General features: G+C 37.1%; 1 protein-coding gene across 1 annotated transcript; it reads right to left on the reverse strand.

The window, feature by feature from the left end:
- Positions 1-9,585: 9,585 nt before the first annotated feature.
- Positions 9,586-18,551, reverse strand: LOC121389291 (perlucin-like). The gene is made up of 3 exons (XM_041520888.1): positions 18,281-18,551; positions 16,268-16,453; positions 9,586-9,803 (listed from the first exon to the last, which is right to left on the reverse strand). Exons 1-3 carry the CDS (start codon positions 18,549-18,551, stop codon positions 9,586-9,588), a joined length of 675 nt encoding a protein of 224 aa, XP_041376822.1.
- Between the last annotated feature and the right edge of the window lie 468 nt (positions 18,552-19,019).

Raw genomic sequence — 19,019 nt, forward strand, 5'->3', positions numbered from 1 at the left:
CTCTAGTGCTGTTGTGAACTGTGATATTATAATTTTATGGGTTTTATTGAGTATACTCGTGTTTATTTATCGCCAAATTATTATACTTTGAAAATATAACATTTGCATCAACTTGTGTTTTGTGTTGTTTTTAATACTTTGAAAAAATAATTGGTATACTTTCTTTTGATCGTCAGTTTATATTGTATACTTTATATTTGGTGGTGAAATAATAAAAATGATAATCGTTTTAGAGGTTTGTAAAGTTTGTTTTTTATCCTGTAGCTTACCCATGATATCCATGTCATAAACCCATGTGATAATTTAGTATATTAAACCGGTTAATAATGGTATGCAAATTTGCAAGGTCTCTAGGCAATGTGTTGCTGTGGATGGATCATTTGCTTACAGCCAAGACCTGTGACAGGGCTGTGTACCTGAGCGTAACGTTTTCAAATATTTAGTGAAAATGCGTGACGTCATACGTATTTGTGCTAATCGTGATGACGTCATATTACCGATGAAGGCGACTTTAGTACTGCGATTTACTAAAAGATTGAATTAAAATTCTATTTTAGACGTGTTATAGGATCAATAGAATTCGTTACTCGTGTTTTTTTAATATGTAAAATATTAACTTCGTCTAGTTAATCAGTATTTGTCTCTGCAGAGCCTCGACAAGGACCAATCTGATTAAAATTAGCTGTACTGGGTCTACCTGTAGATCTAACAGCATTGCTTGGACTCCTATGTCCAGGTGACATTTCACCTATAAATAATAATTTAAATATCGACCAATTACACTTCGTCTTTTATAGCGCTATTCGGGAGCATACAAATTCTAAAAATATTGGGCGAGACTATTTATAAATACAGTTTGCTCAACAGGACACGCAACACCCTTGATCTCAGTAGAAAAATGATGAAGTCTGCGATGAATGAAAGGAAACGCAGAGATGATCGGATATTCAGTAAAATGAAGCAGTGCATTTCTGATTTCCTCGAAAGATACGATAACAGTTCGATGCAGCCTAGCAAGAAAGATACAATAACTCGGGACAAGATAAATAAGCAAAAACGGTTACTCACTGATTCAATGCAAAATCACCACCACATGTTCTTAAGTGAGTACCCTGATAAAAAAAAAAGTATCATACTCGTCTTTTTGCCGTCTGAAGCCTAGGATCCAAGACCGGGAAACTTGTAAATGTCGCATCCATGAGAACATTCAGTTTAAAGCAGACATACTGTATCAACTTGGAATTATCAAAGAGAGAGACCCAGAGAAACTGATGTCAGCGATGTGTTGCTCAGTGAATGACGCCAAATGTATGTACAGAGAATGTGCAAACTGCAAAGATAAGCGGCTTCAATGCGAACACTTCGAACCCACTGACGATACTTGGTGACATGAATGGCAGGTGACCGATGTTGAATGGAAAGGCAAGAATACCCAGGAAATTGAAAAATCAAAGAAAACAGTGAAAGTACGTGTTGAAGGCTCTTTGGACTTTCTAACTGATGAATTTGAAGAGATGATCAACCGAAAGTTAAGCAGACATGTATTCAATATTCGTCATCAATATGCGCAACTACGAGAGAAGAGGATTGGCTTAAATGACAATGAAATGCTCATTCACATTGACTTCAGTGAGAACTATGGTCTGAAATACCACTATGAGATTCAAAATGTCCATTTTGGCGCCTCAAATGCCCAAGTAACTCTACACATTGGAATACTGTACACAAATGGACAGGTTATTGGTTTTGCATCTCTCTCTGACTGCAGACGACACGACGCTGTCGCTAATTGGGCACACCTAAAGCCAGTATTCAACGACGTCCATGAGAATCATCCAACAGTAAACTCAGTTTACTTTGTTTCTGACGGACCAACTACTCAATATCGCTGCAAGATTAATTTTTATCTCCTTTTCACTAAGCCATTCGAATGGGGAATGAGATATATTAATTCGTCATTCCTTGAGGCGGGTCATGGTAAAGGTGCAGCTGGTGGCATTGGGCGTGTTCTCAAACGAACGGCTGACCGCCTAGTTCCAGAGGGTCGATACTTGCCAGATGGAAAGTCCGTATTTCAGGCACTTTCGGACAACACGAAGATCAAGTTGTTCTGAGTCATTGAGGAGGATGTCTCAAACATTGGCATGTTTGTGGAGCCTGTTAAGTCTAATATAAAAACTGTCGCTGGAACAATGTCCTTCCATCAGATCATTTGTACTCAGGAAGCCAGTATCCTGTGCAGGCGTCTTAGCTGTTTCTGCTCCGAGGGAGACCCAGGTGCCTACAGCTGTTGCATGTGTTTCTCTCCAGAGCATCATCTGTTTCCTACGACTCAAAAAGCTAACAGTAAGACGCTACCAACAGTCTGAAACCAGTACAGGCATTTGGACTTGACCTTGTAGGTCAGTACTGCGTTGTACGATACGATGATAAACCATATCCAGGTATCATTGAAGATGCTGATGAGAACTCACTCATGCACAAAATCGGCTACAATCGATTTTTTTGGCCAACTCGAAAAGATTCCATTTGGTACAAGTACGACGACGTAGTGACAACCATTCCTGAACCTGAACCCGTGACGGCACGACACCATCAGGTTCACCCAGGTATCTGGAAAGAAGTAGTTGCTTCGCTAGATTTGTAGAATTTTACTTCGTTACTTTATGTTGTATTTCGAACGTTTGATACAATTTCTTTTGACATTACTGGGGTAACGCAGTTCCTGAGCACAGACATTTCCTTCAAACCGAAAAGATGACTGGTATTACATATGGAACTGTTTTTACTGGATTTCTAGACTGCACTTTTCTTAAAGCATGTTCAGTAAAGTTAATTTGCAGTATTTGACACTTCATTTCTCCAACTTTATTATCTTTTCATATAGACAGACATCACTTGAGTATTAATGTTTGTCAGTACCATAACTGACGTGAAAACCGTAACATGCAAGTCAGTGCCGTACAAAATAGCAAATCTGTGCAATAAATGTTATTTTATTTCATACAATATACATCCATAATTAAGTTTTAAACTACATGTTTTCATCAAATGTGAAAAAAAACTTCCAATTACAATGAAATCATCCAAATAATTCCCTTTTCAAAGTATTAATTTTGCACGTTTTTTAACAGGACAACATAAGTGGGGTTTTTTGGTTGTTATTTAAGGACACTAAAACCAGATTAACATGGCAGGAGGTTGAAAAAATTAAATCCTTCGTAACTGATAACAGTTGTGTTCATACACCTTTTTGTTTACTAATTTGTGATTATTTTACGATCGTGTTATGGTACTGACAAAATATCTGGATGACGTCATTAAAATTGGAAGAAAAGTGCACTGCTGATACTGAATTACAACACCCTGATGTTTATTCCATCAATACATCCAATAAGTTAATCACAAATAGTTACTTTTTATTTCCGACACTAAGAATCTCATTTTGGGACTTTTATCTGATAATGACACTTATCCAATAGGCGAACTTGTTGGTCTATTTCAACATTCAACAAAACAGAGGGGAAAGTGCAGTAATAAACTCCTGGATTGTATACTAGTATAAACAATACATTGTAAAACAGTAATTTAAGCCTTATATACCTTGATACTATTATCCTGTTCAATTATTTAGACCCAAAGTTTTTTGCAAATGTTACGTTTATTTCCTATTCGATATTTGTTTTCTTTGCATTTACATGAAAACAAACCCAAACCCCGACAGGTTTTATATACAAATCATCATATAAAATGCACGAACTTGACTTAATTCCACTTTTTTTAAAAATCTCTGTGTCTTTTGAATGCACGTTATTTCTCCTATAAATAACTAAGGTCATTTGCATATCAAAACATTGGGATCTGAGGCTACGTGAAGGCCATTATAGCTTGTTTCACTAAATCAAGGTTATTATTGTTTTGCAGTGTGCAACAGCATTGTCTAATCTTTCCCTTAAACATAGATGTAAACAAACAGAACATGTAACCCTTTCTTGTAGGTGCATTATATTTAATAAATTTAGCTAATGTATTATGTATTTTTATTTTATTATATCAATTATATATTAGCATACACACCTGAGGTGTAGCACAGTAATAAACACAAATCACCTCACACATCGCAGGAATGTGCTTTCCAAATTTATAAATAAATTTAATGCAGGGCCGGACCCAGAAGACCGGGGAGGGGGGGGGGATAAAATGCCAAAGGCCACCAACATCAAATAATAATAAAAATGTTATTTAATTTGCCTCTAAATTGGGAACTCATACGTATATATATATATATATATATATATATATATATATATATATATATATATATATAGTATTTAGGGTGGTGCTAGGGGCTGGGGTTTGGGGGTTGGGGGTTACATTTGTAATGCGAAAAACCAAAGGGCTATTGTTCGGACTCGTATGGGTTCAACCACTTTTTCATCCCGCAGACACAGCCCTGAATGTTCAAAATACGATAGCATTGCTTGGTCAATAACATCATTATTTCGATCTATGACTGCACGTGCTATTGTAGCAATGTGTAAACCACGTAAAATACAAGTTAGGTAGGGTATATAAATTCATTGAAAATGTATTAGTCGACATTCTTGATATTGTTATTTGAGGAAAAATATGGGTAAATCGAAAAACACTTCAGTTGATGTAAAATCGTGTATTAAGAACGTTTTCGATTATTTTGAAGATGAATATCAGCGCGGTAGACCTAGGTATGCTTCTTATCGAATTGTCGATCGAGTTGCCGCTGCACTTAAAGTTTCGGTTTCAACAGTAAAAAGAACTGTGAAAAATCTAAGCTCTACGAATCCAAGCACAGAAATCACTGTTAAAAAACGCGACCGAAAACTCATCGATTTATTTGATAAAGATGTTATTAGACGAGTATACAGATTTTACAGAGAGGGCGAATTACCTACATTACATAAGATTAACGTGGCTTTAAGGGAGGAATGTGGAATCAACATATCCATATCAATTTTACGAAGAACACTCCATGACCTCGATTTTAAATACCAACATATGTCTACAACCGGAAAAGTGATTTTTGAGGACGCCAATATATCAGACAGGAGACTGTCCTATCTCCATGAAATATCCAGTTTACGAGAACAGGGGTATTTAATAGTGTATCAAGATGAGACCTGGGTGAATGTCAACCACACATCCCACCACTGGACAGATATCCACCCGAAATCAGACGCTGCTGATCGAGTTCGTAAACTCTGTTCGGTGACTGGGAAGGGAAAAAGACTTATTATTTGTCATGCTGGCTGTGATAAATATGGATTGATAGATGGCTGTGAATTGATCTTTGAGGCTAAAACAACAGACGGAGACTATCATGGTGAGATGAATCATGAAAATTTCATCAAATGGTTTGAAGAACAACTTATGCCTTCTCTACCAGAATCTTCTGTTATCGTCATGGATAACGCAAGCTACCACAACAAATTAACTGAGATTACACGATGTCCTGCACTAAACGCTAAAAAGGAAGAAATTCAGTCGTGGCTACGAAACAAAAATATACCTTTTGAGAGTAACATGACAAAGCCAGTTCTTTATGAACTTGTGAAAAGTAACAAATGTGCAAAGCAATTTGTTACTGATGATATTGCTGAACGCCATAGACACTTGTGTCTAAGACTGCCGCCAAGACATTCTGAACTCAATCCGATAGAACTGATCTAGATGCGGAGAGAACATGCACATGCATTGAACTCTGTCACACCTACACACTTTTCTGACGCAGTTAAACATGAAATAAAGATCGAAGAAGATTTTAGAAAACAAAATAGTTTTATAAGAAATAAAATACCCCCTGTGATAGTCCCCCTTAACGAAGATAGTGATGAAGAAATGAGTTCGTCGACTGATTAAGTTATTTCTCCATACCCATCAGGAGCATTACTTTAATGTATGCATGAACTCTTTAACACCAAAAACAATTTATTTCCATATCATTCACTATCAAACAACCTAACAACCTATAAACTAATCGACTAGAAATGCATATAGACTACACATACATACGAGAGAAATGTTTATTTAACGACACACTCAACGCATTTGATATACGTTTATGTGGCGTCAGACAAAACGGTTAAGGAGCATTATGACAGTGAGAAAGAAACTCGCTACCGCCACATGGGCCACTGTTTCCAATAAGCAATTTTGATAAGCAATAAGGGACGTTTTATATGCACCATCCCATAGACAGGATAGCACATACCACAGCCTTTATACATCAGTTGTGGTGCACAGGCTGGAACTAGACACAACCTAATGGGTCCACCATATGGGATCGATCAGTCGACCTACCATGAAAGAACGCTTTACCTCTGAGCTACGTCCCGCTCCATATACAAAAGAAGCCTTAAGTGGGGTTGGGGTTGTGCAGAGGGTCACACCTCCTCCAATCGCATGCATACCATATTCTTCTCTCGCTCTCCCTATAACCATAGATTAAAATATGTTGAGTGCGTCGTTACATAAACGACGTCTCTCTCTCTCTCTCTCTCTCTCTCTCTCTCTCTCTCTCTCTCTCTCTCTCTCTCTCTCTCTCTCTTCAGCGCCCCTGCGCGTGCTGTAACCTCACCGTGGTGCAGGGGTGTAACATTCTCTTTGAGAATGGCCAATACAGCACAAATTGAAGTTCAGAGTTAAATTCGGTGTCCGTAAAATTCTGTGATATTTATATTTGTATTTGTGCACAGTTCTTTACACTGTTTTTGTTTAAACCTTGAATTTTTATATTGATGTTGATCATCACTTTATTTATTTGCATTACCATAGTTTGACACCTAATAGCCGATGTATTTTTCGTGCTGGGGTGTCGTTAAACATTCATTCATTCATTCATTCATTCATTCTCTTCAGCGCGCGCGCTTGTGTATTCCACAATATAATTATAATATTTGATACATGTTTTTTTTTTCAAACGGAGGTTTTGTCACTTGAACTCCCCACCTGAATCCGCGCCTGCTTCATGTTTAGAGATGTTTTCTTAAATATAGGTCATACTACGATTTGTGCGGATAGGACGATAGAACCGAACATTAGTTTGAAACGCACTATAGAATGATGCTTTTGATATGCCAATGACCGTAGTTATTTATAGGAGAAATAACGTGCATTCAAAAGACACAGAGATTTTTAAAAAGTGGAATTAAGTCAAGTTCGTGCATTTTATATGATGATTTGTATATAAAACCTGTCGGGGTTTGGGTTTGTTTTCATGTAAATGCAAAGAAAACAAATATCGAATAGGAAATAAACGTAACATTTGCAAAAAACTTTGGGTCTAAATAATTGAACAGGATAATAGTGACAGTAATGTATTCTGGCGGCACACAACGAAAATAGTCACAAACTAAATCTGAAATCGGAGATTACACGTTTAGCATCTGCATCACGCTTAATGGGACATTCCTGAGTTTGCTGCAATTTTTAAGATGTTATCAACAAACAAAGACATTTTAAAGACATTATAATTACATATTAAATATATTTTTCTGCATAAAATATTAGTGGCTGTATATTAAACGTGTTTCTGATTGTTCTAATATTTATACTTCGTTAACTTTCATTTTATTTCCTAAAATATAATGTTTTCGTACGTACGAAATTATGTGTAGACAAAATCCAGTTTGAGCTTCTTACAAATATTAAGTCGACCAGAAACACATTGAATATACAAACACTGACATTCCAAACCAGAAAATATATTTAATATGTAAGTTTAATCGTAGAAATATTGTATTAGTCGGAACGTCTTACAATGCAGCACACTCAGGAATGTCCTGCTGAGGTTTTCTTGACCGAATCGTTAAGGTTAGGTCCGAAAGGATCCTACCATTTTGGGTTATTAGTTTTGTAAATATTCTTTGCCATTTTAACCAATATTTTCATTAAAAAAGATCAAATAGATCTATTTTTGATTATTATAGCCGTTTAACTGAAGTCATATTGTACTTAGATTTTATGGTTTAGATTATAAATTTCCGTAGATTCGAAGTGGTTGTGGTCATCCTGGTGCTTTTGATATCACAAAATGCATTTCTTATATTTTTAACAACGCACGTGCGTCTGAGAAGAAACAGTTATGGAGTCGAGTTTTAGTCCGTGTTTAGAGGGTATTTCACCATTTCAAAGTCACAGACTCATGTTTCACTAATTTGTAACTTTATCCAAATGTGTTTCAGGTTTGTAGATTAATAAATTTGGTGTTAATTTCCACGGGTTGAAACTAGGGTATATCCCTTTAATTTAGCAATCACGTAATTTATTTTAAATGAATAATGGATTAAGTTGGAGAATACATGGTTAACTGTCGATTCTTGAAAAATAACCCACTTCGCCCCTGTGTAACCTTGTATTCTCCATGACATAGTTATGTGAACGGGTGGTACATCGATCGTTTGCTTTGCTGGAGTGTACTGAAATTTAACAATAATTGTTTTACCGCAAAAACTGTAGTTATGGGAATATTTTCCATTTGCAAGAACGTCTACCATTACTGGACATGTAGCCAGAGGAGATGTACTCTTTAAATAATGAAACATGAACATTTACATGGAGAGGATTGTCTGCGTTACTAGAGATTTCGTCAACGTTTAGTTGTAACCGCAGAACTCGCATAATTGTACAAACACTAGAGTCTGGAGTATGCTTATACGTTTTAGTTGTAGATTTACTGGAGTCTGAACTAAGATACCGGGATTAACATGAAATGCGCCTTTTGGTTTACCTAGCTTTCTTGGTCGTCTGACCAGCAGGATACACCGAGGCCTCTTCTAAACAGTGTGTCAACCGTAAGCTTACAGTTATGCGACCACCAAATAAACAGTACTATAATTGTGTAGGTTTACAGAGGTCTGGATTAAAATACCACTGTAAACAGAAACACGATTTTAACTGTATGTTTTACCAAAGTCTGTGTTAAACATTACTATGTAGAGAAAACAATATTTTAATTCCACTAGAGTCTGTAAAATGATTTCAACTCTGAAGTGTACAAAACAAACTCGCAAGGTATTTAAGCAGTAAATGTGCACGATACTTTATTCAGATGATCAAGGGTGCAACTTTGTTTCAAATTTAAAATCTTTAATTACTATCTGTTTTCAGTAGCCCAGATCTAATGTGTGTGAGTGCATTGACAAACGTCTTTCGTTTCTTAGTAACTACACATGTAATGGGGTTTTTTTTATGTTTTACGTACATATTTGTTTGGTTAAAACCTCAACCATCACTACAAATAGGGAGTTAAAGGGACATTCCTGAGTTTGCTGCACTTTTTAAGATGTTATTAACTAACAGAGACATTTTAACGACTGTAATTACATATCAAATATATTTTTCTGTATAAAATATTAGTGGCTGTATATTAAATGTATTTCTGGTCGTTCTAATATCTGTACTAGGTTAAATTTCATTTTATTTCATAAACAAGAAAATATATTTAATATGTAAGGTTAATCGTAGAAATATTTTATTAGTCGGAAACCTCTTATAATGGAGCAAACGCAGGAATGTCCCTTTAAGCCGGCATGTCAAGAGTCGTGCCCTCTATGGCTGTTTTTCGCAGATATAGTTGTATTTGGCGTTGCAGGAGATGTCGAACCACACGCTCTTCCACAGTGTCACTGTCAGGAGCACGCAGTCCTCACCGCCACCGGCGTTGTTCGGTTCCCCGTCATCCCATGCCGTGAACACAGCGGTCTCCCCGTCCTCCCACACGAACACGCCCTTGGTGACCACGTCGCTCAGGCCAATGTAGTAGACGTCTTGACATAAAACATTAAAAAAATCTACATCACTAGACAATACAAAAAAACACCCAAAAAACATGCTGGTATTAAACCTCTTGCTGGCACTAACATTTTATAGGTACTAACCTGCAGCTAGAACTATATTCTAGCCAGCTCTGACAAGCAGCGAACACTAACATTTTATAGGTACTAACCTGCAGCTAGAACTATATTCTAGCCAGCTCTGACAAGCAGCGAACACTAATATTTTATAGGTACTAACCTGCAGCTAGAACTATATTCTAGCCAGCTCTGACAAGCAGCGAACACTAACATTGTATAGGTACTAACCTGCAGCTAGAACTATATTCTAGCCAGCTCTGACAAGCAGCGAACACTAACATTGTATAGGTACTAACCTGCAGCTAGAACTATATTCTAGCCAGCTCTGACAAGCAGCGAACACAAATATTTTGCCAGTACTCGCTTCATGTAAACACTAACATCTAGCTAGCTCTAACTACGTCTAGAACATTTTGTTAGGACTGAACTTTAGCACCAACCCTTTACTAATATCAACATCTGTAAGCACCAACGTTCCGTATTGATGCATTAAAGGCATACTGTCACAGATTTAAGGACCTTATTTCTCTAAAAATGGATAATAAATAGAAATTACATTAATTGATGGAAACCAAATCTAGCTATTGCATCACCTTAAAGGGACATTCCTGAGTTTGCTGCACTTTTTAAGACGTTATCGACTAATAAAGACTTTTTGACGATTGTAATTACATATCAAATATATTTTTCTGCATAAAATATTAGTGGCTGTATATTAAACGTGTTTCTGATCATTCTAATATTTGTACTAGGTTAAATTTCATTTTATTTCCAAAAATATAATTTTTTCGTACATACGAAATTATTTGAAAACAAAATCCAGTTTGGGCTTCTTACAAATATTAAGACGACCAGAAACACATTGAATATACAGACACCGATATTCTAAACCAGAAAATATATTTAATATGTAAGGTTAATCGTAGAAATATAATATTAGTCGGGAACATCTTACAATGCAGCAAACTCAGGAATGTCCCTTTAACTGAACCACGCTGGAGTGAAATTCATGTCAACCCTCTCGGCAATTTTAGTTTTTGAATTATGGACCATTGCCATAATTTAATTATTTTTACAAAATATCATTAATAATGGAGTATGGTGGTTATTATTAGGGACAAATCAAATTATTTTTGCTCAGGTAATACTTTGCTAAATAATTAAATAGGTCAGTGGTCTGTAACAATATGCCTTTAATCATCGGTCATTGAATGTCAAACAATTGGTAATTTTGACATAGTCGTAGACCGGAAACCCGCTACACCTTTTTTTCATTAGTAGCACGGACATTTTATATGTACCATTCCATAATGCAGCACATAACACGGCTGTACCACCAGTTGTGGTGCAGTGACTGGTGTTTAGAACGTTGCTATACATTAATAACTGACACAAGACGTTGAGAACTGAACATCAAATTTATGTAACCTTTTAACAGGTCAGCGGCCACGATGCAAGAGTGCTGGGCGGAAGTCACGTCAGACCCCCTGTCTTTCTAATTACCGTAATGTCTCTAATAGTCCGTAGTAGGCTGACACTACATCCCCCTTTCTCAGTCTGATAATATCAGATCTTTCCATGCTACATTTAGTGTGTATAATTATTCAGTACATCTATGGCCGCATTACAATACAATTGTATTCGTTTCATTAACTTCTAAAATATTTATAAAAATGAAAATAAATGAAAATACTGAAATGAATTATGGAATATAGAAATATTTGCCACTTCAATGTTTTTGTTTTTCCTAACAGTTCGTTTCTTTTGTCAGTTCTTAGGATGAATATTTAACTATCACATATTTTAATTACTACTAGTATTTTGATATTAACAACATTTCTACAAGTCCAGTCTTTTAGGTTGGACCGACATTCTGCCATATCTAGTTTTAACACCATTAGGATGACCAACATCATTAGTATTCTCGTGAGGTTTCTGTCCATCTGCCAGACTGTTAGTATTTGGAGACACATCAGATCTGTTTGGAAATGAAACAATATTTTGCGGACTCTCTGAGACCTGGACAAGATGTCTTCTGTTTCGTCGAAGAACAGAGTTTGGCGTTTGAACGAAATATGATCTGGGTGTATCTGCACGTTTTAGAACTCGTGCTTTTATAGTAGTGGTATTATCTCTCACAAGCACACTTTCTCCTCCTCGAAGAACAGGTAGGTTGTGTGAACGATGACGCAAATCAAAGTTTTGTTTTTGTGTAATCCTTTGGGTCGTCTCAGCATTGTGGAGTACTGCTGGATCTGGTAGATTTGGTGTAAGCACAGAAGGATGAACTGGTAAGTTACTCCGGAGTTGTCTCCCCATAAGTAGCTGTGATGGAGAGTATCCATTCTGAAGTGGTGTTGTTCTGTAAGATAACAAAGAGAGGTAAGGGTCTTTAGATTTTTTCATCAGTTGTTTGATTGTCTGAACTGCACGTTCTGCTTCCCCATTACTCTGTGGATACCGCGGGCTACTTGTAATGTGAGTGAACGAATACTTTTCAGCGAATTCCTTGAAAGATTGAGAAGCATATTGCGGACCATTATCTGATACTATGATATCTGGTATTCCATGACGGGAAAAGATAAGACTTCAAATGATTAATGACAGCCTCTGAAGTGGTGTCATTGTTGAGTCTTGCAAGTTCGATGTATCGAGAATAATAGTCAACGACTAATAAGTAGGTTTCTCCATTTAACTCAAATAAGTCTGTTCCAACTTTTTTCCATGGGCGAGATGGAAACTCGGTTGTGATCAGAGGTTCGCGTGGTAAAGAACGGAAGTTTGCACAAGTGCGACAATTTTGAACAACATGTTCTAGTTGGCTGTTTAGACCTGGCCACCAAACTGAATTTTTCGCACGTGCACGACACTTATTAATTCCCTGGTGAGCTGCATGTAAAGCTTCAAGAATGTCTAGCTGCATAGCTGAAGGAATTACGAGTTGTGACCCTTTTAAAAGTAGTCCATCAATAACAGTCAATTCATCCCGATGCGGCCAATATGCTCTAATACAATTGGGAACTCTGTCATATTCTGGCCAGCCATCACAACAAAATGACATAAGATGCAAGCACACCGGATCAATTTGTAAATTGAATCGGATTTCATCCAGACGCTTTTCTGTTGCAGGTAAGCTTGCAAGTACAGAAGCAATATAGATGTTTGTGTCTTCAAGAAGATCTTTGTCACTTTTGGTTGGTTGAGAGTTTACTGGAGCTCTAGAAAGTGCATCCGCAGAGGAAAGACGTTTCCCTGGAACATGCGAAATTGTGTACTTATAGGACATAAGTCTCATGCGAAATCGCTGGATTCTGGGAGGTAACTGTTCAAGGTTTTTCAAACCAAGCAGTGAAATCAATGGCTTGTGATCTGTTTCAATATGGAATTCCAGTCCAAGTATGAAATCACGGAATCTCTCACAGGACCAAGTAATAGCAAGTGCTTCCTTTTCAATTTGAGCATATCTTTGTTCGGTTTCACTCAGAGTCCGTGAAGCATAAGCTACTCGTTTTAAATTGCCGTCAGATTGTTTCTGAAGAAGAACTCCCCCAAGTCCATATGATGATGCATCAGAAGAAATAACTGTTTTAGCATTTGGATTGTAATGTACGAGAACTGGAGCTGAACTGATGTCATTTTTTATTTTGACAAAAGCAGATTGCTGTGGCTCACCCCATATCCAATCACTGTCTTTGACAAGCAAGTCTCTGAGAGGTTTTGTTTTGTCTGCCAAATTTTGAAGAAATTTGGCCAGCTGATTAACCATTCCCAGGAATCTACGGACTTCCGAAACATTTGTAGGTGGAGTCATTTGTGTTATTGCAGATATTTTATTTGGATCTACATGTACACCACTCGAGTCAACAACGTGACCTAGAAAGGTAATGCTGCTCTTTGAAAATACACATTTTTCATTTAGTGTAATGCCTGCCTTTTCCAGTGTTTGTAAAACGGCTTCCAGTCTTTTATCATGTTCCTGCTGAGTAGCCCCAAATATGAGAATATCATCAATTTGACATAAGGTACCCTCGAGACCTTCAAGAATTTTCTGCATTCTCTTTTGAAAGTGTTCAGGAGCGGAACTTATCCCGAAAGGTAGTCGATTGAAGCAGTATCTCCCAAAAGGAGTAATGAATGTTGTTAGTTTTGAAGACTGTGGTGACAAAGATATTTGATAGAATCCAGAATTTGCATCCAATTTGGTAAAAACCTTTGCTCCATCCATTTGACTTAGTGTCTGATCGACTGATGGAAGAGGATGAATCTCTCTGCAAACACTGTCATTGAGTTTTGTTAGGTCGACACAAATCCTAACATTTCCATTTGGTTTAGGGACTACAACCATTCCTGCGCACCAGTCTGTCGGTTCATCTACTCGTGAAATAACACCAGTGTTTTCCATTTTTAAAAGTTCAGCTTTTACTTTGTTCATCAGTGGTAAAGCGACACGTCTTGGTGTATATAATGCAAAGGGAACTGCATTTTCCTTCAGTTTAATAGTATACTCCCCCTGGAGTTTACCTAAACCTGTGAACAGTTTGGGAAATCTTTTTCTCCAATATCTGTCAGTGTCTGTTTCAATGTTGTCTACTTTCTGGACCAAGTTCAGATCTATGATTGCAGGTCTACCAAGTAAACATGAAGTAAGGCCTTTTGCAACATATATTTCTTGAACTGTAATAGAATGTTCTTTTGGAAGTTTTAGTCTGCAAACAAATTTTCCCATCACTTTAATCTCAGTATTAGCTGGACCAAACAATATGCGTTTTGGTTTTGAAAGTTTTGGTGAATTTATTTCCTGATATACCGCATCAGAAATCACTGTAACATCTGCCCCTGTGTCTATTTTGAATTTGATAGCTTTAGATGTTTCCCCTAATTCTAAATGTACTGTCCATGGTTCTGAATTTTCTGAATGAACTGTGCCAAGGTAGGCATATGTATTTTCTGTTTCATGATCGCTATTAGTGTCACTTGAAGACATATTTTGCTGATCATTTTCAACATGAGCAATTCTTGCAGGTTTACTTCGACAAACTGTATCCCAGTGTCCTTTTTTCTTGCATTTTCTACAAACAGAATGAATAGCTGGACAGGTTTCTCTTGGATGTGCATTCCTACCGCATCTGCCACATGTAGGTTTTGGGTGTGCGGTTGTTTTACATACGGTTTACGGTAATGTTTACTCGTACCTTTGTTCTGAGGTGGTGGTGAAAATTTCTTCTTTTGAATGAAATTACTGTGAGCTACATTTTCTACCTTTAATGTTGGCACTTCATCTCTTAGTAGTGATTGTTGTTTCTTGATAGCTTCGGACTGACGAACATAGTTTATTGCTAATTCAAGGGTTAAATTTTGAGTCGTGTTGTAATTTTTCTGAAAGTTTCTCATCAAGGATTCCCACAACAATTCTGTCTCTAATCATTTGATCATGCAATGCTCCGTATTCACAGTGTTCACAAAGTGAGTACAACGACGTAATAAAGGAATCAACAGGCTCGTTCAGTTCTTGTTTTCTTTTATTGAATTGTGCACGTTCAAAAATTACGTTCTTTCGAACCATAAAATAATTGTCAAACTGCCTTTTAACAACTTCATATTCGGCTCTGTCATCCTCCGAAAGTGTAAAAGTAGTAAGAATGTCATCGGCGGTGTCCCCCATACTGTATATTAATGTGGACACTTGAAGATCGTCTGGTTTTTGGTCTAAACCGGACGCTATGCGGAATCGTTCGAATCGGCGAATCCATTTAGGCCATTCTTCTGGTTTGGTGAATGTAAACAATTCTGGAGGCTTAACTTGAAAAGATGCCATTATTTAGTTATATTGTGTATGGGCAGTAAAATATTGCGTCAATATTCAATTCGACTTGTCCGGGCATTTTTAAAATGGCGCCAACTGTATGTTTGACCACATGCTCCGAAAGTTCATTTTTGCAGTTTTTCTTAATTATTGTGACTTCGTCTTGTACGTAGGCCTACCTTATTTCGAAAAATCCGAAAGAATTCGCCACTTCTGACACCATGTTTAGAACGTTGCTATACATTAATAACTGACACAAGACGTTGAGAACTGAACATCAAATTTATGTAACCTTTTAACAGGTCAGCGGCCACGACGCAAGAGTGCTGGGCGGAAGTCACGTCAGACCCCCTGTCTTTCTAATTACCGTAATGTCTCTAATAGTCCGTAGTAGGCTGACACTACAACTGGAACGAGAAATAGCCAATGGGCCCATCGATGGGGATCGATCGCAGACTGACTGCGCATCAGTTAAGCAATTTACCATTGGGCTACACCCCTTCTACAAACGGTGCTCTAGGGGTGCCGTTAAACAAAACACATTTTAAACTCATCTACCAGCATGAATCATTACCTGGGCCTGCCGTGATATAGTTACTGACAGCTGAATGTTTCTCATCCGTGTCTAACACAATCAGTCTGGCATATGACTGTCTGCAAATTTCACGTGCTTCATCGAACGATTTCCTGTCCGTAGACACCTTAATACATAAGTTCAGGCTGTCAATCTGCATATAGCCATCTTCGACTGGACAGTCGCCTGCAAATAATGTTCTAATTAGTATCGGTAGTATTTATATTGATCAACAAACCACATATCACTATTAAAACACACTGAATCTGAACACTATGATCAAATACCTTATCTCTTCACACTTAAGGGTCGAATGGATATTTGGTAAAATAGTGGTTAATTCGATGAATCTCTATCTAGTGCCTCGTCTATAGTAGGACAGCCAGTCTCGATGAGATCATTTACTGGACAATGCTTTCATCCTTCCTGCACCGCACAAAGAAGACTGTCACTCCATTACTAGTTTAGTAGATCAAAACTAGCTCCAGACAGAGCCCATTGACCTAAATATAGCTGTAATGACGCACTTATGAATCACTGTTAAAACAGTCATAGTATGTGTTCGAAAAAGGTGAGCATATCCTGCCGCACAGCAGTTAAGGATAAAGCTAATTAGTTTGAGCCGGCGATAAACATTCACAAACATCTAGAATGTTTTGTCTACAGACGTCATTAAAAGCATGTAGGTCTTCTCAGTGCAGTTTATTTTCGTTTTCATATTGAATTAAAGTTCAAGCACTCTGTCCTTGGAGCACGCATGCTTTAAATATCGTGGCTGTCTGTTAATGGTTAGTAATTAGTGGGAAAGAAGTCAGTGTACTGGTCATACAACTCCGAAATGAGCCATTAAAGTTGGGTTGGCCAGTACCGGAATGCCAACCCAGTACTTGTCACCTCAAGCCAGATGGTTAAACCACTCCACGACAGGGTCCGATTCTAGGGTGTAATTAATCAACCATTTGACACGTGGTTACATTCATTAAATGTTTAAGCACGTTTGTCTTAGGCACACCATTTGGAGTCTCCCAAGTAGTGTCAAAGGTCAACGTCAATCTACCATGGTAAGTATTGCATCCATTTATTTATACGTAGAAAACGTCTGTACCAAACGGAAAATCAATTTACGATGTTGTCCTTGATCTATGCTTTTAAATATTTGTGGAGGTACAAGAGGAATGCAATCACCAGTAAAGAATCTCCTTGGGAGTGGCTATCCTATAGATGAGACTCTAGGTAGAGCTTCATGGAATCAACCACTCATTTGCCAAATGCCCGTTCGACTCCGCATTGTGCCGATATACGTTCCTGATCATGTATTACGGTTTTGTCGTTCAGAATTATGGGCAGAAACTTTGTTTACAAACATTATACCTCAATCTACTACGGTAAGTTTTTGCAAAACATAACAGAGGAATAATATAATCGGTTGGATCTGAAAAATTAATGATCAAACATTAATATGATTTATTCAAATATGAACCCACAAAAGTTTTACAAAGTTCTGCTCACTGCAGTAATAACATTTTATTAAAAACTTAAAGGGACATTCCTGAGTTTGCTGCAATTTTAAAGATGCTATCGACTAACAGACTTTTTGACGACTGTAATTACATATAAATAAAAAAATTCTGTATAAAACATTAGTGCCTGTATATTAAACGTGTTTCTGGTCGTTCTAATATTTGTACTAGGGTAAATTTCATTATATTTCCTAAAAATGATATTTTCGTATGTACGAAATTATTTGAAGACAAAATCCAGTTTGGGCTTCTTACAAATATTAAGACCACCAGAAACACATATACAGACATTGATATTCGAAACAAGAAAATATATTTAATATGTAAGTTTAATCGTAGAAATATTTTATTAGTCGGAAATATCTTACAATGCGGCAAACTCAGGAATGTCCCTTTAAAGCTACAAGCAGCAACGTTCGTGCGTGCATGAATACGTATTAGCATCTATAGTCGATGGTGCAATTCGAAAAACAAACATTTGTAATACGGTCACCTGGATCGGAATAGTAGTAACGCCATCCTAACGAAGAGAGATAACTGGCGTTCGCAAATTTCACAGAATGCAGACGGCACGTGTGATCGTTGTTGTAGGAAAACGAAACACAGTAACGGTGTTGTTGACATTCCCGTGCACATGTCACTTTCGTTCTGACATCACTCAGAGAGACTATGACGTTGTCTGTGATTGTGACGTCATCAAACGAAACATTTTTGATCCAGTTGGACTGTTTGAAGTCGGCATCACAGCTGAAAGAGATATGCATCCTGTTTGCAAAATATAACCAAAACGTTCTACAGTTTTAATTAATTCATGTGTTGTCACTAAAATAAATATTTGATACAGAGCCAACATCAATGAAGAAACCTGCAGGGAAAATTTGTTTATACTAATTTATCATATAGCTTAACAATGATATCCATATCGTAAACCTATGTGATAATTTAGTGTAATAATAGTTTGCAAATTTAAAGGTATATGCAGATTTGCAAGGTGTCTAGGTAATAATGGGTTACTGACAATGGGTCATTTGTTTAAAAGCCAACACGACCTGTAACGTTTTCATACGATGTAGTTAAAATGTGTGACGTCAAAATAATTTGCGCTAATCGTGATGGCGTCATATTACCGATGAAGGCGATTTTAGTACTGTGATTTACAAAACATCGAATGCAAATCTTATTTTAGAAGTCCGTAGAATAAATAGAATTCGCTACTCGTGTTTCCTAATATG

The sequence above is a fragment of the Gigantopelta aegis genome, chromosome 14, assembly GCF_016097555.1.
Source record: "Gigantopelta aegis isolate Gae_Host chromosome 14, Gae_host_genome, whole genome shotgun sequence".
Classification (NCBI taxonomy): Eukaryota; Metazoa; Mollusca; class Gastropoda; order Neomphalida; family Peltospiridae; genus Gigantopelta; species Gigantopelta aegis.

Bases quoted from the DNA above. Each gene is read 5' to 3' on its own strand.
- LOC121389291 (XM_041520888.1), bottom strand. From the start codon at position 18,551: ATGCATATCTCTTTCAGCTGTGATGCCGACTTCAAACAGTCCAACTGG. The intron at 16,454-18,280 runs GTGACCGTATTA...CATTATTTGCAG, and splicing joins TTACTACTATTCCGATCCAG to GCGACTGTCCAGTCGAAGAT. The intron at 9,804-16,267 runs GTAATGATTCAT...TTTTATGTCAAG, and splicing joins CTATATCACGGCAGGCCCAG to ACGTCTACTACATTGGCCTG.